Below are 26,858 nucleotides of genomic sequence, written 5' to 3'. Positions count from 1 at the left end.
GCTTTAGCCATTTGTTTATTAATGAGTCATCACCAAAAAAAAAAAAAAAAAGTCACCAAAAAACAAAAACCCACAGGTTCATGCACAGCTCACTGTAACTCAAATCTTCAGGGAAAAATTCAACAGGGTGTGTGTGGGGGGGGGAGGGGGGGGGGGACACACACCAAACTACATTTGTACATCAGGAACCCAGCATTTTCCTCCCGACTCCCCCATCGGCCAGGCCTCCTGGGTGTGGTTCATGCCACATCCCGCATGTGGTCAGCAGGAGCCCTGATTCGAAGGCGTTAGTGATACGGAGTTGGGTTTCCGAGATCCAGTCATTGAGTGAGGAGCAGTGCCTTGCTGCCAAGGTGAGATTTAAGGGTGAGACTGATGCTCTGGGCTGGGAATTTAGTGTGTTCCCTTCTCCCAACACAAGGGAAAAATACTGCTTTAATCTCACTGCTGCTCAACCTGACGCCAAGAAGCAGGGCAGGGTAACCAGCTGCACACTTGTAGAAAGCATCAGAAAACTGTTCTGAGCCCCGAAGCAGAGGAGACTGCCTAAATGTATATGAGAACTTGAACTTGAACTTTAGTGCCCTTGGCCTCTGCCAAGTTTCATGTTACTCAACACAGAGCAGAAGAACCACTGGACTCAGCACGAGTTCAGAGTACCTGGTGCTTGTGAGCAGCACGAAAGGCTGGTTTCGGCTAGAATTCCCAGACACCTGAAATTCAAGGTTACCTGGTCTATTCTGAGGCGGGCAAAACACTCCTAGAGCAGGTGGAGACACAGCGAGGCCAAGGTGGTGTTTCAAAAGTGCAGCTTTTTACCCTGATGGTTCTCAAACATGTCACTCTGAAACTCCAAAACGGCCGGGCCGCCTAAGAACTTCAGGTGAAGAGACTCACCAGCTGGCCGTCAGGCAGCGGTGGTAAAGAACCAGGGGGCTGAGAATTTCTGGCATCTTCTGTCTCTCCCTTCCTTCTAAAGAAGGCCTAGTACCAACTAGGAGAAAAATGAGCGGAAAGAGCTCGAAGGACAAACTGAAATTTAATTACTTGCTGCAGCTGTGGTCCTGTCTTCATCTGGAGCCTGACTGCCCTGAGCCCCAAGCCTCCTGGTTAGTGCAATGCTATTGGCAAGTGCTTTTGTTGGCAGCTTCATCACACTCACACTTGGGGAAACAGATCTGCCATTTTGGGGCAAACGTGTTGCCATCTGACCGCAATGGCAGTCTTTAAGGTCACGGACGACCATGTCGTTTTTAAAGTTGGGATTCACTCTTCATTGTCCCCCTTTTACCACTGAAGCACCCCGCCCCCACCCCTCCAATGCTGCACCAGCCTTGACTCAAAGCCAGTGAATTTAAATATGACTGGCTCACAGGGAAACAGGAGCTGGTTACACTAAGAAGTGGCTTCTATTCACCTAATACAGCACAACCTGGAGACCAGCTAAGCCCTGGGGCTCAGCTATGCCCCATCTGCTTTTCAGGAGACCAAAACATCACATTCCAGGAAAAACTTTGAAAATACAATCTTCAGAAAAGAGCAAACCACTCCTTTTCTATTAAGCATATTTTGCATTAAGGTAACTTCATTGCTTATTAAAGCAAGGAAAAGCAATCACTCAGGGCTTGGGATTTTTATGGCTACAGGAGAAATTTAAAATCGGGACCACGGGTTAGACTGAATAACTTCAGAAACCAAGCTGGCTGGCAACACTTTGTTTCTTTGCCCTTGACACCCTAAAGTGATGCTTGCTAAGAGAACGCACAAAAAGTTTCAAAACACAAAATCCCTTATTTAATCTACCGGGAAAGCAACAGCCCAGAACTCCCCCATTTACTAAGCTTGCTTTAGACTAGAGATTAATACTGTTTTCCTTCTAAAGTGCAGAATACAAACAGGTATGGTCGAATCTACCAGAACAAGGATAATTCTTCTTCATTCACTCAGTTCTTCCCGCAAATACACCAGAGGACCACGCAAGGTGCCTCAGCCCTGCCGTTGCACACAGGCCCGACCGGACGCCAGGCCTGCACCTCACGCACAGCACAGGGACAGCGGGTTCTTTTCTAAAGCAACCGGAAGCCAAAGAGCTCTGCCCGCAAGCGCGGACCACCCACAGGTCACTCAGTTCTACTGAAATTCCGGGACTCATTGGCTGCCCAAAAAAACAAAAAAACAAAAAAAACACCTAGAGGAGGAAATCGCTCCTTTTGAAAACAACAACAACAAATCAGCCCAAGTACTCCAGAAAAACAGCTTGTCATACTTGGAATGTGATCAAAATGGGTTTCCAATTAAAACACGGGAAGACCCTCACAGGTCAGTTACTACGAGGACCCCCTAGACTTAGCACACTCCTAGTCTTAGGAAGAGAAAAACAAAAGCGATGAGCTGATGAGGAAAAAAGAAGTGTTATCCAATAGGAATTTCTTCAAGAAAAAACAACAACTGAACATTCCTGTTTCCTATTTACATCATCCCCACCACAATTCTATTTTAACATTATGTTGCACATTTTATTTTGTTTTCAAGTTATACTTCAAGAAAAGATCTTCTTTTCCCCCCTCAGCAATATTTCACACAATTTCTCATGATAGCACAGCATCTAAACCATAAACCACTTCTAACCAGATCTTAATTCTCCAGTTATAGGCTTTGGTTTATTGATGAAAATAATCCTCAGCTCTGCTGACAGGGAATAAACATAAACAATGTAGTCCTTTGAACCAAAAAAAAAATTAAGTCACAGGAGCACCCTCATGTTTACAATTTTATGCCTGACTAAAATTGATACAAGAAAATAGACCATCCACACAACTTTCATGTAACTGAGAACCCTGAGTGAGGGCCAGCAGAGCCTGCTCCAGGCTCGAGCGAGCAGACAAGTAGCTGACTACTCTACGCCGCCCAGAGTTCCCCCTCTCAATTCCCGCACAGAGCTCAGGTCCCCTGCGCTGACGTCTGGGACATGACCTGTTAGCGGCTATGTGGGAAAGATGTGGACAGACCATACTTCCTACAGCATTTTCCAAAGTGGCACTGGAATAATGGGTCCCTTCAGGGCTGGCTCACGATGTACTGCAGACCCATTCCAATGGGTACACACACACAAAAAAGCAGAATCAGAGCTGAGTTCCCCTTTAAAAGCCAAACACCTACATCTAGAAGGAGGCTCCCCTACCTGAGAGCCCTTGCCCTATGGGGGTTCCCACTGTGAAAACCCTCCGGTCTCAAGGTTAGTTGCAGGGCAGCCAGGTAGGGTAGGGCTGGCTGTAGGTCACTGGAGGTTGGGCAACGTAGTAGTTGTTGAAGTTGCCGTCGCTGACATAAGGAGCTGGCTGGTAGTAACAGGTGACGTTGGTGGCGCTGGGGATGATGTTCTGCTCGGCCAGCACGCGCAAGGCCAGGAGGGAGATGAGGTTCAGGGTCTGCCTCCGCTCGTGCCCCATGAGGCACACGGTGCTCTCATTCACGACCCTGCGCAGGGTCATGAGGTAGTCATACTTGCTCCTCTCTTCTTCGGCAAAGTGGTTTTGAAGGTAGGTCTCCAACTTCCTTTGCTGTTCCAGGATGTCCGGGAAGTCGATGAAGAACCTGGAGCACATGTAGCGCTCGAGAGTTTTGATCTCCTCCTGGTCTGTGGGCCGGAAGTCCCGCACGAGGAGGTTGCTGTACTTGAGCAGCCCCCCGCCCCTGATCTCTTCTGGGTTCTTGGTGGCAATCAGTCTGTTCTGCAGGTGGGTGAAGGCCTCCTCGAAGTCCCCGTACATGCTCTCCCCGATCACTGTGGGGTGGAGCTGCTCAGAGATGGGCTGGCTGGAGCAGTCGTAGAAGAAGAGCAAAGAATCCAGGATGATCTGGAAGGAGTCCACGCTAAACTCGAACTGACGCCGGATGGAGTCGACGAACTTCAGCTCCACGTTCCTCCCATTCTTGTTGGAGAGGGAGATGAGGCTCCAGCGGTCGGAGTCTGTGCACACCTTCACCAGCTTCTGCACATAGGCCTCCTTCAGAGTGACCGGGCTGATTTTGAGTGTGTTCACACCCTCCGGCAGGAAGTTCAGAAGGGAACACAGAACCACATCCCTGACCAGCTGAAATTCTACCTCGGTGGGAAGAGCCACGTGAAAGATTAGGTCTAGATCTTTGCAGCCCAAGCCGTTGTCTTTGACCAAGACGTGGCCAGCGGCAGAGCCGTTCAGCCGGACATCCTGCACTTTGATGCCTGCCTCCTCCAGCCGGCTGCGGACGGTCTGGACAATGTCCTTCAGAGTTATCTCCAAGGTCGGAAAGTTGCCTCGCCCGTGGATGGGTACGACCTCATTCAGGACCTCATGCAGCCGGCTGACCTGATCCCAGTTGAGCACGCTGAAGGACACACAGTCCCTGGTACTGTTGCTCTCCTCTGCCATCTTGGGGGATGTTCTTGCCAGGGAAACTGAAAGTGAGGGGTGAGAAACAGAGTTAGGATTCACTTCTAGGTGGCAAAGCAGCTCGAGGGACTCAGGGATGATGCCGATTTTTCTTTGAACCCTTTCCTGTAAAGCAGTGATCGATGGCATCTACTGCTGGGTGTTGCAGTGAGGACTAAATGAGTTAAGTACGTCAAGAATAGTGCCCTTCACTGAAGTAAGGACAAAATACACACATTGCCCTTACATCAAACTGAGAGCTTCACAATTTGCTTGTTTGGTCTGCATGAGGGTGGGGGTGGACTGTGCTGGCTTGTGTGATGGGAAGGAGACAAACTCATTACACCAAGTATCTTGAACACAACATATGGTTTGCTAAGTTTCCTTGTTTTCTCTGGAAATCACCTTCCCTGCTCTTAGCTACCTAACTGCATCTTGAACTGGTTGACACCTGTGCCACACACAGAAAACAGATCCACAAGAAAGGACTTCCTTCACCCTGTGAACAGATGAATTCTCAACTCTGGGCTACAACCACCGAGAAGAGGGAGTCGGGTCAGTCCTGTCGGCAACAACCCCATGTCCTTTTCCCTGTGGGGGTGATCTGCCCTATGAGAAACACTTTCGTCATCCAGGGTAGGTCCACGGGGTTGTTTCTGAATGACAAAGTTCCTGGGTTACAAAGGGTTAGGTCAGTATGTAGTGGGGCAGCTCTGCCCAGGAGGAGGCCCCACACAGCACGTGGGAACTTCCTCAGGGGGGCTCATCTTTCACCTGTATTTTGAAAAATAGTCCTTTAAACTCTCCAAGGAGAAGAAAGCGGCAGTCAGTGCCAGGAGAAAAGCATGGCACTGCTCCCACTTCACCTGCCAGAGCCACAAAGTCACCAAAGGAATTTTCAACTAAGTTATATTTGCAGAAAATGAAATGCAACAGATCCCTGGAAATCCTAACATATTAAAAAATACCGATATACAGTAAACCCTCAACTTTGCAGACCTCAATTTAACAGACAAAATTTCCAGTCTGTATGTCATATGTGAAAATTAATACCCTGTTAATTTTAAAAAGTTTTTAACCAATATTTGCTTATAAGTAAACAGGTTGTTATTATTAATTCACTGTTATTTTTAACAAATTTTAATGAATAGACTATATATTGGAAAAACACTGTAGTGATTTCGCCAACATAAATAAATACTACATATATATAACTATAGTCTACATATTTAAATCCAATGTTCGGCAAATGATTAGCACGTGATCACATCACATTGTGCACAGTCACTGGTTGTCTCGTGACTTTCTGCGGCAGTTTTAATGTGTGCCCACGAGTTCCCAGCATGTGCGCTAAGCCACGCCCCGGCCACGTGCACGTTTCCTCGCCATGACTGGTGAATGCACGCATGTACTAGACCTATTCAGTGTACATATAAATTAACTGTAATGCATATAGAAAACTTTTCTGTGAAATTAAACTTCTCATACATCATTTTAATTACACAAATGTGTCTGCATAAGTAAAAACAGGTACACTAAGTAATTTGTCAATTTTTTAACATACGCATTCACAAAACCTACTTTATTTATTTATTATTATTTTTAATCCTCACCCAAGGACATTTTTCCATTTTTTTGTTCAGATAGAGTGGGAGGGGGAGAGAGAGAAAGAGAAAAACATTGACGTTAAAGGGACACATTAAGTGACTGCCACCCACACAACCCAACCAGGGCTGAGGACAAACCGCAACCAAGGTACATGCCCTTAGCGGGAACCGAACCCGGGTCTCTCTGGACTGCAGGCCAACGCTCTAACTGCTGACCCAAACCAGCCAGGGCCAAAACCTACTTTATTATATAACAGATTTTCAGCTTCCACAGACACCCCTTCACCCGAATTAGTCCATTATATCAAGGTTTTACTGTATTACAGTGAAGGTGCCTGTGGAGCCACATGGGTCAAACATTAGCTACAAGGATGGAAGAGCTGAAATAAAAGGTCAAGGTGCTGTGCTCACACTTCACGGTGAGCAGTTTTCCCACCCCCTTCACCTTTCTGACATACTAGACACATGCAACATCCATCCCCATGGCCTCCACAGCTGCATGGCTTGGAAGCTGCAGCTTCTGAATGCACAGCCAGCTCATGTTGTCCTGGGGTTCCAGTTTGGAATTACTCTTGCCCTGGACCCAGGGATCCTTGCCTTACCTACGGCACCGAGATCAGTGGGATGGCTGTCGGTGTTGGGGCACCACTGGATGGTGAGCTGAGCTTTCCAGGAGCTGGCCATCACGAAGGTGGGTGAGAACACAACATATCTAAAGGCAGTGTGTGGTAGAAAGAAAATGTAATAGAAAGGTAGAAGAAAAAAGTGTCCTTTGGGGTGAACAGGAAAACCACTTATGGGAACGGGACACAAGACAGCTGAAAGGCAACATGAGCTTGAGGCTTGAGACTGGCCCCGTCTCCTCAAGCCAATCACAGGCTCCTATTGGCATGTAGGTTGAGAGACTGAATTTACTTGACTGGTGATGGGGAGGCTGAGCTCCAGGAAGGCGGGGCTGGAGAGGAGCACTCCTCTGCTTGCTACAGAAAAATACACGCCAAGGGGAAGATAAAAGTTTCCCCTCAACCTGTTTGGACAGTGTTAAGAAGTCGTAAGCTATGTGGATCACCCTACCAGAACATTCCTAAATTCAGGATACCAGACAAAACATGTGATGACATAATTGATGTTTCTCGTGACTGATATTTGGCTTCAAGTCAGATTTGGGACAGTAGTTTTCTTTCCAATGTGCTCTGTGGACACTTGGTTCTTTGTGGCCCCGGGCCCCTTGTATGAGCATACACAGGGCACTACCCAACTAAGTTCAAATGATCACAGGAAGGTATGGCGCAAGCTTTGTTTTGAGCCATTGCTAAACTACCTATGACTGGGTGACAGATATGCTGATGTACCTGTAAAAATATAAATGGGGAAGCCAAAATCCAATCAATACTTGGAATAGAAGGAACAATTAATTTTAAGAAAATCTCCAGGAAGCACCTCAATCATGTTGCAGATAATAACTGTGGGAATGGCTTTTGACTCAGGCCTTTCTCTCTAAGGAATTGTTATAAAATGAAGTTGTGACGAGTTAAAGTTAGGAATGCTCCTACCTCTAGAACATTAAAGGAGGGACATCTAAGACCAGCGAGAACCTAATGAAAGCTATCACTGGTCTCCTGGGGAGAAAAAGTACATACAAATGAGAATTTTCTTTGATTTTTAAATCTCTGACTTATAGTAGATTCAAAATTAGAATCTGTTTTAAACTGAGAATTTGTAAGGTTCATATGGGAGGAGGGGCAGAAATAGCCAGACAAGTTATGAAAACTAGGGATGATGTATATTAGCCCCGTAAGACATATTATGAAACCACAATAATTGAAACAGTGTGGTACTGGCACAAAAAGCATACAAACTATGGAAGAGAATTTTTCAAATCTAGAAATAAAATCTAAAAATAAAGGGATTTAGTATAAAATAAAGGAGGCATTTCAAAACAGTAAAGGGAAAAACTTGAGACATCTGGATAGTTATCTAGATTTTAAAAAATAAATAAGTTGGCTCCTTATTTTGTGTCAAACTAAGATCTAGATGAATAAAAAACTTAAGTATACTACATCCAACTAAAAAGCTTCTGCACAACAAAAGAAACCATTAGCAAAATGAAGAGAAGCCACTGTATGGGAGAACATATTTGCCAATGGTACATCTGATAAGGGGTTAATTTCCAAAATATATAAAGAACTTATACAATTCAACACCAGGAAGATGAACAATACAATTAAGAAATGGGCAAAGGCCTAGCCGGTGTGGATTGAGCACCATCCCATGGACTGAGAGGTCCGGGTTCAATTCCCAGTCAGGGTACATGCCCGGGTTTCGGGCTCCACCCCCAGTAGGGGGCCGTGCAGGAGGCAGGTAATCGGTGTTTCTCTCTCATATTGATCTCTCGCTCCCTTCTTCTCTGAGAAATCAATGAAAACATCTTTAAAAAAAAAAGAAATGTGCAAAGGACCTGAATAGACACTTCTCCAAAGAGGACATACAGATGGCCAATAGACATAAAAAAATGCTCAATGTCACTAATAATCAGAGAGATGCAAATTAAAATGACTATGAGGTATCACCTCACACCTGTCAGAATGGCCGCCATCAACAAAACAACAAACAAGTGTTGGCGAGGGTGTGGAGAAAAGGGGACTCTAGTGCACTGCTGGTGGGAATGCAGACTGGTGCAGCCACTATGGAAAACAATATGGTGTTACCTCAAAAAATTATACATGGAACTGCCTTTTGACCCAGCGATCCCACTGCTGGGAATATATACTAAGAATCCCGAGATGCCAATCAGAAAGAATATATGCGCCCCTATATTCACAGCAGTGAGATTTACAGTAACTAAGACCTGGAAACAGCCCAAGTGCCTATCAGTAGATAGGTGGATTAAAAAATGTGGTACATTCACACATTGGAAAATATGCAGCTGTAAAAAAGAAGAAAATCTTATCTTTTGAGACAGCATGGATGGACCTGGAGATTACTATGTTAAGCAAAATAACCAGTCAGAGAAAGACAGATACCGTATGATCTCACTTATATGTGGAATCTAATGAACAAAATAAAGTGATGAACAAAATAGAGCCTGAGGTATGGATACACGGAACAGACTGTCAAATGTCAGAGGTGAGGGGGTGTGGGGGTAACTGGATGAAAAAAGGTAAAGAGATTAGCCAAATAACATATATGCCTAGCCCATGGACACAGGCAACAGTGTAGTGATGGCTAGAGGGTGGGGTCTGGGAGGAGGTGGGCAAAGGGGGGGAAATGAGGGACATCTGTAATAGTGTTAACAATTTAAAAAGTATAAAATATGAAACCAACCCTAAGAGTACTAAGAAAAAACATGGAATTTATATACTTACATAATCCTTTCTAAATCATTTAATACCTGAAAGTCACAAAAAGAGAGACATTTGCCTATATAAAAATTAAAACAGCTACATGGTAAAAATGCAATAAAGACGTCAGAAGACAGAAAAATATTTGTAACATTAGACAAAGTATTTATTTCCCTGATGAATAACGAGCTTCTACAGATCAGAAATACTAGAGCCCTAATAGCAGAAGGGTCGAAGGACATGAACAGTGACTCAGATCATAACATAGTCAACCTTACCTTAAAGGGACGGGCAAATTAAAAGTTCAGTGCATCCTGTGACCTATCCGAGGGGCAAAGATCCAGAAGCAGTCACCTTGGGTACAACGCCCATGGTTCGGTCTAGGGAACAATGCAGCACTCTCAATTTTCAATGGACATACCCTTGGACACAGCAATTCTACTTTCAGGAAGTCTCCTTAGGATTTCATCCCATGGGTATACTTGCAAGTATTACGAGACTAGTCATTGGAAAAGTATGTATAAAGCTACAAGCACCAACGCATGCAGCCATCCAAAAGAATGATGACAGCTCTATCTGTATGAGCATGAGATGCTCATCAAGATTTATTCACAGAAAAGCAAGGGAAAAACTGTGTAAAAGGGCAAATCTATGCTTACACAATCTTAAACATCTCTGCAAGGGCACACAGTAGTTCACCAAATACCACTCCTAGGTTAGAGAGAGAGGAAAAAGAAAAGTTTATTTTATCTCTTTTGAATTTAGGACCTATACAAGTGTTAAGTTGAAAAAAGTTAAAATATTATCTGTGTTCTAAAATCTTTCCCCATGAGCCTTCTACTCATATGCTTACCTTATTTAATTTTTTTCCTATCCCTCCCCTCCCTCCCCACATCCATGTGCCAAAATCACACACCCTTAGAAGCTTTCCCTCCAAGCTGTAAATGCTGATCTCCAGAGGGGTGGGCAGGGGAGGAGAGACTTTTTTCCTTCACTGTTTACCAAAACAAACAAACAACCTCCCCCAAAAAACCCCACACCCAAAACTTTCAAACGAATGGAAAGGCCATCTCATCTAGTTCCATTCTGTTTGTTATCCAAAAAAAGTTTTGTAGTGTAAGAATTGCTATTTCTCATGCAGACACATTACAGCTACCCTCACATGAAGCTGGTATGCTGATTACTAGCCATAGCTGTAAGAGCCTTGATAAATGCAATAAACATTTTTCAAGACTCTAAGATGCCTATGGTTAGCTTCTTCCACGTCAGCTTCTTCTGACACACATGAATAATGGAGTTACCTCAGGAAAAAAGTAATCTATATACAGATACAGTGTCGGACACAACAAATGCCAAGTCCATCGTGTAATTTTTAATGCTCCCAACTTACCATGATTTACATACAGGAACTCAAGCTACTGAAGGTGCCCATTTAGGCTGGGTTCATATTTAGTACTCAGTTCATCAGAAGAGGCCAGAGTGAGTTACTGCCGCCTACTAGAAAGGAATTCTTTGTTTTCTCTCACCAATCCAAACAATTTCAAATATCAGAAGTACATTTTCCAGTTACTTAGACAAACACCGGTATTACTAATAAATCCAAGTCATGGGCCCTTAATGCTTAGAGAACACACCAGAGCTTAGTGAAACAGTTTTCATTTTAATTAACCACATGAAATCAACATTGATATAATCCCCATATAAAAGAATCACATGAAACACACATTCCCAGCTTATGAAATGCCCTGGTTAAAGGCAAATTGTGGTTCAAAAATTCACAGAATAGTGAGTAGAAAAAAAATTAATTTGAAGCCCCATAAATTCAAACTAGTGTTTGATTTTCCTTTTATTGTGTGAGAAGTAGAGTCGTCATGTTTTGAACAGAGGACACTGGGAAAGGTAGGAACCATGCTTCCTCACTGATTTGAAAATTCAGGCACCTTTTTACAAGTAAAGATGACCAACTGCCTACTCAGGTCAAGCTATTTAATCTAAAATGTTTGACTCACGATGAACAACTGTCCTGGGTACCCCTTAATTCCTTTTCTTCCATCATCTGGCTGTAACAGAATAGAATACACACATGAAAAGAACACAGGTCTGCAGAGATAGCAACCACAGCTGGAGGAAAGGAAGCCAGATTAAACCAAGCTCCCTGAGGACAAGCCGATGTCTAATTTATTTCTGTTTCCCCACTGCCAAGGACAGAGCCACTTAGTGCGGGATTACCTGAAATCCTGTGTTTAAGTCCATTGGGGGCAGGGGGTTCTTTCTAGTCCTGCTTCATAGTTTCTCCAGATCCCAGAAAGCGAAGCGAGCAGGGACTCGGGGTGGGCGAGCAGGGTGGCGGAGGGACAGCTGGACATGGAGTGCTGAGAGCATGGATGGCACTTAGGTCTCATGGTCACAGGCGTAGGCCAAGTCCACACTGATTGCTACTTGTGACTAGTCGGAAACACAGACACTGTCCAGAGCTCTCGTGTATGTGGAGACGCGCCTCCGAGTGAGGACGTACACACTGAAGCTGAGTCTGGGACACTGAGCGTGACAGCTCCAGAGCTTCCCTGGAGACACCGCAGCTCTGAGGCAGCCCCTCCACGCCCAGAGATGACGGAGCCTCACCCTCTTCGCCTGGCCTGCTGTGGGCTTAAGGATACAAAAGCAGCCCTGGCTGATGTGGCTCAGTGGTTAGAGTGTTGGCCACACACCAAAGGGTTGAGGGTTTGATTCCTGGTCAAGGGCACATGCCTGGGTTGTGGGTTTGATCCCTGGCCCTGGTTGGGGCACATGTGGGAGACAACCAATTGACATAGAAACATCTATGTTTCTGTCTCCCCTCACTCCTTCACTCTATACAAACAAAAAAATCAATGGAAAAAATATCCTCCAGTGAGGATTAACAACAACAACGAAGAATACAAAAGAACTCCAAACATTCCTTTCATGGCAAAGGTCCCTCTTACTGTTACTGGATGTTTCCTCAAAAGCCTGGACTGCCCTGGCCAGTTTGGCTCAGCGGTTAGTGTTGGCCTGTAGATCAAAGAGTCCCAGGTTCAATACCGGCCAAGGGCACATACCTCAGTTGCGGTTTGTCTCCGGCCCCGGTTGGGGTCATGCAGGAGGCAACCACTCAATGTGTCTCTCTCACATCAATGTTTCTCTCTCTCTCTCTTTCCTTCTCTCCTTCCCTCCTTCCCTTCCACTCTATCTGAAGATAAATGGAAAAAATATCCTTGAGTGAGGATTTAAAAAGCCTGGACTTTCCTAGGTACACTTTCCAGCTCACGGTAAGAGGTGCAGCATGGGCATTGGACCAAGCCTGGTGACAAACTCCATGGGAGATGTGTGTGCAGAGCAAAGACACCAGCTGTCCCAGCTCCTGGCTGAGAGGGGACCCTTGCACCTGTTGTTGGCACCTTCCACACAAACTCTTCTCCTTGTCCACAGCAGCAGACACTCAAAGCAAAAGTTCCCTGGCATATAAAAGCCTAGAGAATTGAAGCAGAAGTGGGAGTGGATGGCAACAGGCCTCTAAACCCTACCCCGCCCCTCTCTTATCCAGCTGACGGAGAAGCACCGTCGGGGCCGGTGCCTCAGGTAGTCTGACCACATGCAGCAGATCCCATTCCACTCTCACAAGCATTCTGAGGGCGCTACAACTGCCCCTTCCCCTCGGCTCAGGGACGAGGACCAGGAGTGATTAAGTGAGCTGTCCCCTGATCTCACTTAATCAGCTCCAGATCCTCAGCTCCAGAGTCAGTGTTCCAAGTCTTGCAAATGGAGACGACTTGTACCAGTGCTTGCTGCTGCTAATGTGATCTTTTCTAGAATCGATTTTATTGGTCCTGTCCAAAGAGGGAGAAGGAACCTTCTGTTAACATGTAATGATGGCACCTCCCTCCCCACAGCCCCTGGCCCCCACCACATACACCAAGACAGTGAGCTTGGGTCAGTCACCCTTCAGTGCCTGTTCAGTGCAGACTCCAGCTGAGCAAAGGACAGTGGCCATCTTCAAGGACACAAGGTGGCTCTGAGGGCAGAGAGGCTCCGGAGAAGAGAAGTCATTGCCCACGTGCGGTCTGGAACTCCCACATCTCAGCGAGAGGCATGTCAGCTGCCACTCTACCACTCGCTCAGACCCCAGCAGGTACTGACAGATGTGAGCCCGGTGGGGGCTTTGTGTGGCCACAGCCATGGCCAGAGGACACCAAAGGTGACTATATGTTTAGCCAGGTGTCCTAGTATGAGCCACCAAACTCTGTTTGACAACATCCCAAGTGCAGTGAGCCCGAGTTCCAGTGCTTTGTGTGGGTTACCGCCCTGGCTCCTTCAACATCCCTGGTGAGGGAGATACTATTACGTCTCCTTCACAGATGAGAAAACTGGGCACAAAGAGGATCCACAAAATAACCACCCAGGGACTCGCCACGGGCAAGGGCAAGTGGCAGGAATGGCATTTAAGAAGACTCCCTGGAGGTGGCTACTTGGGTGTGGGTGTTGGGGCAGGGGCGGGGCTTTAAAGACGAACTAGCTGCTTAGGTAGTGGGAGGAAGTAGACCACAGCAAGAGGAAGGAGAGGGGGAAGGCAGGAAAGGGGAAGAAGGTGAGAAAGTTTTCATAGATGGAGGGAAAGAGCTAAGGTCACCTGAGAAAGGTCAGAGGGCAGGTGCCGAAAGCAAGACAGAAGCATTCAAAACGAAACTAACAACTGTCAGTACAGAAACTCTAGCCCTGAAATCGTCCTGGATTTGGGGATGTGTGCGGTCTGGCGAGCCACCAGAACTGAATGTAATTAAGTAGAAATTCTAACAGCTATGCAAATGTTTGTGTTACAGGAACCATAGCTGGGTGATGAAGGCTGAGGGTCCTCTCCTGAGGGAGCTCCGAGGTGCTGGCCAGGAGGCAAGGCACTGGTGAGTTCAGACACAGCGAGTCGAGAAGGGAGGACTCAGGAGTGGAGGGAGCTGTGACAATCAGCTTGCTGGGAAGCGTTAAGAAGAAAAAACAATGGCACAAGAGGGAGATTCTAGAAATGGCTGATCTTTACCTTTCTGGGCAACTAAGGCACACTGCTCTGCTCACAGCATAAAGCAGTGACTGCCAGGATTCGTGCTGGCGGCTGGAGGTCGGGAGTGTCCATCTGCTGATAAAGCAACAGAACAGGACACTCCCTGCAAACACGAGGGCAACTTCACCAGATCTAGGAAACGGATAGCCCAACTGGAGCTGCCGAGACAAGGCAGGTCCATCTGCAAGAGTGAGCAGGAGCCACAGCGAGCTTGAGCAGCCAGGAGAGCTGGGACAGAACCGAAAACAGAAGCAGCCTGGCACAGACCGACCCAGCGTGTGTGGTAACCTGGGACTGGACACCTGCCACTCTTCCCACCTGCGTCTAGTCTGACCCTTGAGATTCCTTCACCTTGAGAAAATAGCCAGGCACTCTGAATGGCCATGGTTTGATATACGCAGCAGCAGATAAGTGGGCGGAACGGAGGAAATCCAGGGTCAAGGTGGATCTGGCCTTCTGAAGAGAAAACCTCCCTTACTCCTTGAATTCCTAGAGGAGTGAAGGCCAGAAGTTATCTAGGACCAGGGGGAAGCCGGAGCAAGCCTTGTGTCTGCTGGCTGCCAGCCCCTTCACCAGGCCCTGGGCCCCACTGCCAGGGAGGAGTGGGTATTCTGGAGACTTCCCCACTGCCCCCAAAACACAAAAAGGTACAGATAACCGAGACACACACCTGTGTCTAATGTACATGGAATAAAAGTTTACATTAGTAGACAGCCCAAAGTAATAGAACCAGATAAAATAATGCCTTGTTTATGAAAAGGACAATCAAATATGTTGTGTTTACTTTTTCCAAGAAGTTATGTTTATAGTTGCCCGTGTAAACACCCACAAACACATTCTACCTTGTTTCAAATAACTGCCCCATGCCATAAAGCTGTGCCCAGAGAAAACATTTCTCCGTCAGTGACACAACAAGCCCGCAGATGGTCTTTTCTCACTCTCGGCTCTTGGTCACATTCAGGTCTCAATCTATTTTCTCAGGGTTATCAGCATCCTCCTAGCCACTGAACATTGCTGTTTACCAGAGCTAAAAAATTTGGTCTGGCCCTGGCTGGTTTGGCTCAGCAGTTAGAGCATTGGTCTGTGGTCCAGAGAGACCCGGGTTCGGTTCCCGCTAAGGGCATGTACCTCGGTTGCGGTTTGTCCTCGGCCCTGGTTGGTCGTGTGGGTGGCAGCCACTCGATGTGTCCCTTTCAAGTCGATGTTTCTCTCTCTCTCTCTTCCTCCCACTCTAGCTGAACAAAAAATGGGGAAAAAATGTACTCGGGTGAGGTTAAAAAAAAAAAAATTTAGTCTGATTCCCACAGCAACAGGGATGCTGCCTGAGCTCAAGGAAGAGAGGGTCCTGGACCACAGAGAACCTGTGCCACCTTGCTCTACACCAGGCTTTTTGAGTTTGAGGGGCCCTCACAAGTTCATCCTCTCCACTGATGCCAACATACAGTCTTCGTGGTTATCAATGACTGGGTTCTGTCCATAGACACCCACCCTGAGAAGACTCCAAACAGAAAGCTCATCCTATCTGTCAAAATAGGATGCTTCAGCAAGTGTGGTTGGAGAGATAACGCTGGCGCTACAAAACAGCATGAACAGAATCAAAACACTGGCCCACATGTAACAGGGACACACAGACGCACAAATGCTTAAAGGAATATGCTGAAGTAGCCACAGAGGTATATATTAACAAGGTCGGAGCGTAGACATCTTTAGATGGAAGCTAAGTAGAGAAGCCTTGATTTTTCCAAGGTGTCAGCATTATTAAGTGCTAACTACGCAACTTGAACTGGAAATAATCCTCATTGCTGCTGGGTGGCCCACTCCCTCCTGCCAAATGCCTCTTTCTAAATCAGAGATGTTACTGGTCTGAACTCATTTTAAGAGATCCCAGAGCTGGGCCTACAGTTTTAGATGTTCACTAGCCTGGGAAAATGCGACAATCTTTATCTAGAAGGAGAGTTTTTACTGGAAGGGTGACCAAGGTTACATGCAATCTACAGTGTTTAGGGCTGACAGCCTTCAGGTTTTAGCAAGGGTTGCTCTCACAGGCTACCTGATCATCCAACTTTCCAGCTTAGAGCTCTGAACAGCTGCCAGCTGTCCAAAAGAGGTCCTCAGTCTCCTAAAAGCCTAGTCACTAGCAGCATCCCTGGGCCTTCTCAGGAAAGGCACAGGCCACTCAGGTGCTCAAATGCACTTTACGTACATTAGACACACACACACCCACATACATCTAAGCCCTAGCTGGCCTCCACTTCAGTGAGGACGCTAATTATGCGCACAGTTCCATCCAGTTTTCATTCCGCACAGACCTCCCCTGTGGAGTTAACATTCACAGAGCAGTCACCTGACCTCCAGTTCTGAGCACAGCAGCTACTCAGTGGTCCCTCTGGCAACATTATATATGCTGCTAAGAGCAGAAATCTGGGTAGGTAGGCAGAATGGGGGGTAAAGGGGTGGGACTGAAGTGAAGGGGAAAAACCATGGGCTGGTACCTATTCTGCACCAACTGCTCTTCAGGTAGCCAAACCACTTTACCTTGTGGTTCCCACATTTGTGGAGTCATATAAACCATGACTCTCACTCACTAGGATAATCATCATTAAATCAGCATTTACCAAGTCATGCGTTGTTGTCATTAGGCATCATATAATTTAAGAGTTATTTCCTGTTGCAATTTCAAATTTTAACTGTTGATGAATTGTTAGAGTCCTGGTCCCCTGACACTCTCGGATTTGATCTTCAGTTCTTTGATTACCTTATGATTACTCTCAACTATAGAGAAACAAAATAATCCGTGCTGGACTAGGAATCAAACATCCTGTGTTCTAGGGTCAGGTCTCATTCACAGGGTGAATGATTATCAATGAGTTGGTCACGATGACTGAATTTCCTTCCACTCTTTCAAATATATGAGTGCCTACTATGTTCCTAGTGCTGTTCTAGAAGCTTATGAGACAAAGCAAGAAACAAAGAGCTCTGCCCTTATAGAATTTATATCCTAGCTGACACTCTTCTTCCATAACGTTGCATTGTTAACTCTTGCCTCCCACACAAACAGAATCAGAATTTGAGAGCCAAGCATTTTTGCACATGGTGGGGACATGCACTGTCCACTATTGTATCCACAACCTCATGTGGCTGTTGTAGAAAAGGGGCAAGTCAAAATTCAGGTGTTGAGTGAGTGTAAAATGCATCCTGGATTTCAAGGACTCAGTACAAGAAAAAAAAGTAAAATAGTCCATTGATATTTTTACACTGATTACAAACTGAAATGATATCAATAAAATTAAAATTATTTCCACCTGTTTATTTTTACTTCTTAATGAGACTACCGGAAACTTAACTGTGGCTCTCATATTTCTATTGGACAGCACTGGTCTATCGCCCTTGTTACGATGAAGAAACTGAAGCCTGAAGAGGTCAACGCACTACCAGGACCCCAATCTGGGTGTCTTCACAGCTAAGGCAGCCTCAGAGCAGAAAGGAGGTAAGGATCAGGATCACCAAGGGCCTGGGCACGGGGGACCCTAGCCAGCCCCTGGCCAGCACAGGAGCTCAGTCCACCTCATCTCTGCCTGGATCAGTGCGCCTCCTACTGCAGCCACCTTACAGCTACTCCACACGGGTGACAGGACTGGCTACGGTCACGCAGGCAGCGGGCTATGGTGGTGCTCATGCCCACCTCTTCACGACCACAGATCAGGGATAAACGAGGTGTATTTGGGGTGAGGGTAGCCAGCCAGGCAAGGTAGAAGACTGCCCCTTCTCCCACCCTCCTGAGAGCTAAGCAAGATGAAGCAGCTAGATCAACACAAGGGGGTGGGAGCAGTTCAAGATTCATGATAATGTTCTTCTCACAGGTGTTCCCAGGGAGACACTATGAAGACAGATATGGGACTTTGTGTTCATCCAACTGAAGATAAGATTTGAAAAGAGTAGAAAATAAGGCACAAAGCAGAACTGTAAAGGCGTACGGAAGAGCAGAGGCACGGGACAAGGACCTCCTCAGATGGTTAGCTCAGAAGCCTCTGAAAAGGGTCCAAAGATGGATTAAAGGATGGTGAGGGAGGAGTAGCACTAGTTTGATTTGAGTATGTGTTCTGTGAGGCAAGGTAGGGCAGTTGGGAAGACTCCTCTGTAGGAGGTAGAGAATAAACAGAAGGTCAGGAAGGTTCAGGTCCTGACAAGATGCTCAGCCTCTAGTCTAGAGGGACAGGCAGTCCCTGTGAGTTATGAAGGTGGTGATCCAGGAGCTGGGGGTGTAGAATTGGCCGGAGGCAGGGAGAGGAGCTGACTGCTGCTCTCATTGAGTTGCTGGCTGGAAGGGCCTAGCCCAGGTCAGTGATGGCAGTGGAAAACAAAAGTAAAAAGACAAAGACTCAGCAGAACTGGCCACCGAGTGCACGTTGAGAGAGAAAGGCTGAGTGAGCCCTGTAAGGCTGGTGTTGGGTGGATGGGCAGGATGGGAGGTGCTGGAAGGGGGCAGGTTAACAGCTTGAGGGGTTTCAGCTGTGGGCCAATTAGTGGTCACAGCCTCTCAGCTCCAAACTTACACCCCTGAGGCCTCCATTTAGAAAAGGCCCAGAAACCAGTGCATTTAAGGCACCTTGGCCCAACAGCACAACACCTACTGGAAGCAGGCGTCCCCGGTGAGAGAAGGGCAGAGTGCCAGCCCCTCCACTTAACCTCTGTGGGTCAGGCTCTGCTCTAGGCGCCTGGGAGCCAGCAGAGAACACTCACCCCAGCCTTCCCGGGCTCACAGACTGTGGCTAAGACAAACAAAAACTGAATGCCTAGAGGACACTGTGAAGCAGCACCAGCTCCTCCTGCAGCCAGGGCACTTCCACACACCATTCCCGTGGCCTCCTCAGCACTGAGCACAAATGATGCCTAGGAAGCACTGAACTGCTTACTGACTCTACCACTGTTAGCCAAGAAATAAGCACTTAAAGTGGCTAGTGACCAGGACTCCAAAAGGCTCTGAGACTAAAAACACCCTACAGGGAGATGCTTAACAACAACAATTGTTTCTTCATATAGTTTTTTCCTGTTGTTTCAGGAAATTCTGCAAACAGTTCTAGAGTAGCTACTGGGGACAGCTGTCCAAAATCTATTAATTGTAAACAATTCACAAGGCGATTTCTCACATAGCTGAGTTATACAAAGATGCTTCCTCTACTCCATCTTCAAGTACAAATATGAGCTTCCTTATAATGCGTGTAGTGAAAGAATAAAAAAGTCTGAGGCCAGAAATCCCAGAAGCAGCCCAAGAGAGCACCACCACTGCTGTTCCCAAGTGGCTATTAAACACATGCGCATTCCTTTACCCACAGGTGTCTGCTTCATCATAAAATAGAGCATGCCAGGTTAATGTGCGACAGTCAAAGAACCAACATGGCAGAACAGGTTTTCCTATATTGCCTTGTTTACTTCAGTAACACACAAAAAAAGCAATGAACCTTATCTAACCAGAGTAATGTTTTATCCCCAAGTAACACCTCAGGGTCTGCATTGCTTCCCCTTAAAACAAACACACAAACACACATACAAAATAACAGACACAGCCCAGAGTCTGGTGTGAAACCAAGAAACCCAAACACAAGTTTAACTGAATTCTCGAAACTAGTCTTGGGTTTCCTCAACTTCTCTCATCCATGTAGAGCTCATGGCTTGTCATTCTTTAGTGACTGGCCCCATGCACACAACATATCAAAGATGAAGACAAGGTACTACTTATGTGAGTTTAAAAAATGTCCTTTGGTTAATGGCATGAGCAGAACAAGGACATTCCAGTCCACTCTAAGTTATCTTTATTGCCAGGCGGTTCCTTGGACTTTTAGAAGTACGAGGACTTCTCTGTTCTCTGGTGGATGGTGCAAAATGTCCAGTCTGCTCCAGCCTTGACCGCTGGGAATGTTGGCTAAGCAAGGCGCTATTGGGAGAGGGGCTATTGGGGAAGCTTCTGCAACTCAGGATGGGACTTCTGGGAGCTACTGGTGCTCAGACTAGAGCAAAGGAACTAAGTAGGGGGGCCCCTGGTGCTCCGCTAAATCAGGTTCATTCTAACAGGCCAAGGGCCAAATCCTTTCCTTCAGAGCTCCCCCAACTTAATCTCTAGGCACTGTGGAAGAAACCCCACATAGAGAGTGTTGCTGTTTAGTTCTACATTCACACACTAATGTTCCTTATGAAATTAGGAACCTTTGTTTTGGGTAACAATTTAGAAGCCTCCTGGCAGAGAAAAAGTATTTTTTTTTTATGTTTATGGGACTCTCCCCACAGCTACCTGAACAAATATATACAACATACTCAAAGCTTCTTTCTAAAAATGCCTCATTGAGAATAAGGGTGCTCTAAAGATATGGGTATACCCTCAAGACATAAGGTTTCAGTTATCTCAAGTAAAAGCTTGACTCCAGAGATATTGAGTTTTCCATCTTCACAAACAACAATGGCAAAGGACAGAATCCCTGCTGGTCCAGCTCAGACCACAGCCAAGAGAAAAGTCAGCATTCTCTAGTCCCCACCCCACCCCCTTCGGCTAACAGTCTCATGTGCGGGTCTCCCCCCTCCTGGATAATACCTCTGGGGATTTAAGACTCAGCACAATTCTCTGTTAGCGCTCCTACCACCCTCACCTTGCTTCCTTGCTCCGTTCCTTGCCAAGTCCTTGCCAAGTTACGCATGTTGAAAGGTTACTGAAGCCAACAATGGCCACTCTCATCCCCCGGAGGACAGCTGGGCCAAACCCAGAGTTCGCTTCAGGAGGATTTAATAATCTTAACTTCATTTCCTGGGGAGGTTCAGGTTCTTAACGCACCTACCAAATATCCTGAATACCAACTGTCACAATACAAATGATTACAGAGTCTTCAATTACACAGTCTTCGAAAATGTTTACAGTAATCGGTACACTTTAAGCACTGCACTGTTTGCATGTTCAACTGCACACACACACACACACACAAAACCAAAAGTTAAAAAGCAGCAGATCCCTGGTTAAGGATTTCGGCAGCCCTGCAGAAGCCTTTTTCTGAACCAAAAGGAGAGGGTTAGGGAGCTGAGCGGATCCCTTCCGCGGGGTCCAGCTCTAACAGTAGGTTCCGTGAGGATGGGTGCAGTCCCCCTTGCTCCGAGGTGGAGCCGGATTTCTGCCGCCCGCGGCGATGTATTTAGGTAGGCTACCGACCTGTACCGGGTTCGTCACTTTCCTCTGACTCCCCTCACACCTTCGCGATCTGAACTGCGACACTTCCCGGGGCAGCGGCGCGTCTGAGCCACCCGCAGCACCGCTAGCCGAGTCAACTGACTGTCATGGCTTTTAGTCTACACCGTAAGCAAGTTTCATTTCTAAAAGGGGCGGAACCAGGTCGCAGACACCGTATTCCCGAGAAGTTTGCGAGAGAAGCGCAGCACACAAGTCACTCGCTTGGGTCACTTGGCTCCTCACGGGGTCCACAGTCTGGTGTGAGTCCAAGAAAAGTGAGCGACTTCGGCCCGGGCCCCGGCACCCAGACCCGGGAGCGCCCCTCCTCTGCCCAGCCTGGTACCAGCCCCTGACCGCTGCGTCTCCAACTGCGCCACCCAGAACCGCCGCGCTCGAGTTCGCGCTGCGCGGGCCGGAGACGCTGGGACGTGCCGGTGGGAGCGCAGGTGCGAGCCCGAGAGACCGCAAGCGAGGCAGGGGTGGCGGGGCGCCGGCGGACCGCCGGCAGGAGCCGAAGGCCCCATCACGTACGCTTCGGCCTCCCCGCGGCGCCCGGCCAGCGCGCAGCCCGCTGGACGCGCGAGCAGGAACTCGCTGAAGTTTGCCAAGCCCCGGCGAAGTCTCTGGAAAGTTGCAGCTCCCTCTCGGAGCGTCTCGCCTGGCCCACGGGGACGGGGGTGGAGTGCGGCTGCCCCTGAGGAAGCTGCGGGGGAAGGGAGCAGCGGGTCCCAGCACCTGTCCGCACCACCCCTCGTGCCCCCGCGCCCCCGCTGGGCTCGGCGAGGACCTGAACTCCGTTCGGCGGGGACAGACCCCCGACGGCAGAGAGAGGGGCTCTCTGGAGCCGCCGCATCCGCGCCCCTTTGGAGGAGGGGTGCCCTGGACTCACCTGAGCGACGGAGGAGGAGACGACAGAGGCAGGTCCTTGGTGTGGGCAGCCCCCAACAGGAGCGGGACGGTCACTACAGCCCCCGAGCAGCTGCACCAAGTGAGCCGGCGGGCCGCCGCCCCCTTCGTTCTTAAACGGCCTGACCACGCCTCCGCCCACAGCCCCCGCCCCCGCCCCCGCCCCTAAGCCTGCCTCCCGGGGGAGCGAGGGGCAGGGCAGGGCGGAGCCAACGGCCACGGGATCCTTCCGCCTGGACGCTGACGGCAAGGGCAGGGCCAAAGGTGCCCTCTGATTGGCTCCTCGGGTGAATGGTTGCCGAGAGACAAGTAAATCTTCGGCGGCGGGAAGGGGCGGGGGTGCCAAAGGCAGTAGCACTGCGCACGCGCAATAGAGAGGGGCTACGTTGACACCCCCTGAACTTCGGAGTTACTGGGACTCCCTCTGTTTCTACTTTCCACTGCACTCTTTCCTGCCCGTCCTAACGCACAACTTCCCCCAAGCTTTTCCCATCTCTGTCCCGCTCCCTCGCGGACCTGCTTTTCCTCAGCTTCTCTAGAAGTTTTGCGTTGGTTCTCTTTCCAGGAGTGAGGAGTGAAACCCCACGCCTACCTCCGGGGTGTCTTTTGAAGCCGGGAAAAAGGTGTGGTTTCTGAGCCGGAGAACCTTCCTGATTCCCCAAGCAAATTGGCTGGAGGTTATTGGGGAGAGAATCAGCGCAGTTGGTTCTCCGGCCGCGGTAACCACCTGTGTGCAGTTAGTGCGACGAGGGCCTGGAGGGTCCGTCGCCGAGCCCGGCGACCGCGACAGCTTCGGGCCCCACGCGGTGTCCCAGGGCCGCCGCGTGTGTTATATAACGTGCGGGCGGGGTTTGGACGCCACCCCTCATTCCAAAGCAAGTTGTTTAGAGTCCAGGTTCTAAATTCAGATAACCTGGGTTGGGATTTCCATTCATCACCTGACTATCTGTAAGGCCTCGGGCAACTAATTTAACCAGCGCTCCATAAATCTCCATCTCCTCACCTATGGGGGGGGGGGGACGACTAAAAATGGTACAACTTTGTAGGGTTATATAAGTATTAAATAAGAAAAGGAAAAGCTATTAGGGCAGTGCCTAAAGTAAGGTGTGTGGTAAATGTTATTTATGGCAAATAGTAAGTTGTTTATCAATAAACGTTTATTGAGCTTGTACTGATCCTCTGGGTGGTGGGTGAAAAGATTACTCCCCAGATGCGGTATTTTTGTACCCCACCCCTTCTATTCCTGCCTGAAATAAATTTGGCTCTCAGTGTCTGTCAGGATAAAGAGTTCTCAAATGTATGCCTTCTCTGGGGAGGGGGCTCCTGAAACATCAAGGAGATGGGAGATCAGCATGAGTGCTTGTAAGAAAAGGCACAGGTGACTGTCGTGGGACGTGCAATCAGCATATGTGGTCTGATTTTTTTTTACTTTTTGTTTTTGAGGTATAAATTCAATAAAGTGTACAAGCTTGTGTGTACAGAATGATGAATTTCTACATATGTGTACACCCAAGTAACTGCTACCCAGATGAAGACATTGACAATCTCCAGCCTCCTCATGCCCCTTCCCATTCAGTGTCCCACAAGGGTAACAATTGTTCTGGTCTCTATCACCATAGATTAGTTTTACCAATATTTGAATTTGATATGGATGAATTACACAGCGTGTGTACTTTTGTGTCTGGCTTCTTTCACTCAATAGTGTGTCTATGAAATTCATCCATGTTGTTGCATGGAACAATGAATGGTTCATTCTTTTCCAATGCTGTGCATTATTTCATTACATAAATATTCAATAGTTTATGTACTCAGTCTATTGGTGGATGTTTGGGTTGCATCAACTTTTTGCCTATCATGAATGAAGCTGCTTACAAATAATCCTTTTTCCAGTTTTACTGAGGTATACTTGACAAATAAAAATCGTATATATTTAAAGTACACTACATGATGTTTTGATATACAGTGTGAAATGATCACCACAATCAAAACAGTTAACGTATTCATCACCTCACATAGTTACCTTTTGTATGTGTGGTGAGAATGCTTAAGACCAACTCTCATAGCAAATTTCAAGTATATAAATACAGTGTTATTAGCTATAATCACCATGCTGTATATTAGATCCCCAGAACTTATTCATCCTACATTTATACCCAGGATTGGAATTGTAGGATCATATGGTATACACATATTAAGCTTTAAATAGACTGCCAAACAGTTTCCCAATGTCGTATGACAATTTATATTCCAGCCAGTGATATGAGATTTCCAGTTGCTCCACAACTTTGGTATATTCAGTCTGTTTACTTTTTTAAAAAGGTGTGTGTGTGTATGTGTGTGTATTTTGTTGTGATTTAAATTTACAATTCACTAATAACCAATAATATTGAACAACTTTTCATATGTTTATTGGACATTTTGATATCCTTTTAGTAAAGTGTCTGTTTAAATCTTCTGTCCATTTTCAGGGATTTGTCTGTCTTACTGGTCTATGAGTTCTTTACATAGTCTACATATGAGTCCTTTGTCCAATACATGTATTACAACTATCTTCCCCCAGTCTGTGGCTTTCTTTTCATTCTCTTAATGTCATCTTTTTTTTTTTTTTTTAATCCTCACATGAGGACATTTTTCGATATTTTGTTCAGATAGAGTGGGAGGGAGAGAGAGAAACATCGACGTGAAAGGGACACATCGAGTGGTTGCCACCCTTAATGTCATCTTTTGATTAACAGAATTTCTTAATTAAAAAATACTATTAATCTTATTTTTATAAATAATACTCTTTATGTCCAGCCTAAGGCCATAGGGGTTCATCTACTTAGTTTTCTTCTGGAAACTTGATTGTTTTTGCCTTCACATTTAGGTCTATGGTTCATCTCAAATTAATTTTTTGGTGCAGTTTGGGGTCAAATTAATTTTTCCCACATGGATATACAATAAGCTCAGTACCATCAGCAAGTAGTTTTGTTGAATGAATGAATGAATGAATGAATGAATGAATTGCTGAAAATTCAGTTAAGAGAACAGAGTGATTGGTTACTTAAAATCGAGATTGTCCATAAAAATCCAGCATACACGATCACATTAAAATTAGTGCAAATTATTATATTGCATTGGCCCTTTGACCATTTCTACTTTTTCAGTACCTCATGGATACCATTAGCACAGGTAACCTCAGAGTAGAACACAGGTCAGAAATTTATGGTTTGGTTCTACCTTTGCATAGGTAAAATTATGTCCAGCGTCCTGACGATTAGGAACTTTTTTGGTAGGTAGGAGGGGAGAACCAAGAACCAGAATAGAAATTCATTATTCATGTGTGTGTATATGTTTTTCTTTGAGTCCCTTTTTATTTCTGGGGTATGACTTGACTTTTCTAGAATTTTGTTTCCATTTCTTTTGTTTGTTTTTTTAAAACACACAATGTTCTTTCTACCTCATAAAGCTGTGGCACCCTGGAGCTGGAAGAAGTCTCGAAGTCTCCAGGTACAGCCCACTAGCCATGGAGTGATCTGAGCCTCCTTCTTGCCCAATTCCGGCCTCTGCTAGAGCACATCCAATCAAAATGATTTCAAGACATTTGCATTCTGAGCGATTCTCTGATCTGTACCTAGGATTGCCGAAGAAAGAAAAGGCAGGAAACAGTCTTTAAAATACAGGTTGTGCCTCATTTGTGGCCATGTCACTGAAAAAGTTTTACGTCTCAATAGAATCTTATTTTAAATACTTGGGGACGCAAAAAAAAAAATATTTATTAATCATTTTTGTAAGGCAAGGAATAAATCTTACGTTTATTGCCCAGTTTTTGTATTCCTTTATCTCAAGGTGGATCACCATGACAAGCATCTATTAAAATGTCTTGTTCTAAATATCTTTCTTAAAATTATTTTTAAGGAAAGTTTTTAATTGCTGCACATTGACATATAGAGCACACAGATCACAAGGGCCCAGCTCAATGAATCTTCACAAACTAAACAAACCTGTGTCACTAGCACTCAGATGGAGAAACGAAGCCAACGCAGTGGCACTGTCTCCATTCTGGTGAGTCTCTGGTGAGGCTGAGGCAGGACGCACTTCCCACTTCCCATCTAGAACTCTGTGCAGTACATCCCCGTCTCTTCTTGGGCTTCTTCCAGCCATTGGTTTTCCTGGGTGTTGCAGAAAGAACACTAGTTTTGGAGTAAAAAGGTATAAGTTTTATTTGGAGCAAAGCACAGGAGGAATGCACCAAAGACTGGTCAAATCGGATGGAACAGGGAGGAGGAAGTGAGCTGTGTCTTTGGGGACAGTTATGGCAGCAGAGACACCGGGGCA

At 46.6% G+C, this 26,858-nt stretch overlaps 1 protein-coding gene across 2 annotated transcripts; it reads right to left on the bottom strand.

Annotated features, from left to right (window-relative positions):
* Window positions 1-20: 20 nt before the first annotated feature.
* Window positions 21-22,657, bottom strand: TENT5C (terminal nucleotidyltransferase 5C). 2 transcript variants are annotated; one of them, XM_036273503.1, is made up of 2 exons: window positions 22,525-22,657; window positions 21-4,438 (listed from the first exon to the last, which is right to left on the bottom strand). In XM_036273503.1, the coding sequence occupies exon 2, from the start codon at window positions 4,410-4,412 to the stop codon at window positions 3,237-3,239; it is 1,176 nt and encodes a 391-aa protein (XP_036129396.1). In that variant the 5' UTR covers window positions 4,413-4,438; window positions 22,525-22,657; the 3' UTR covers window positions 21-3,236. The 2 variants fall into 2 exon arrangements, with proteins under 2 accessions (XP_036129396.1, XP_036129397.1); XM_036273504.1 differs by lacking the exon at window positions 22,525-22,657 and adding an exon at window positions 21,618-21,729.
* Window positions 22,658-26,858: the final 4,201 nt, after the last annotated feature.

The sequence above is a fragment of the Molossus molossus genome, unplaced genomic scaffold (assembly GCF_014108415.1).
Source record: "Molossus molossus isolate mMolMol1 unplaced genomic scaffold, mMolMol1.p scaffold_m16_p_20, whole genome shotgun sequence".
NCBI lineage: Eukaryota > Metazoa > Chordata > Mammalia > Chiroptera > Molossidae > Molossus > Molossus molossus.
The sequence above is the reverse complement of the archived record's forward strand: the minus strand, read 5'-3'. Positions and strand labels throughout refer to the sequence as shown.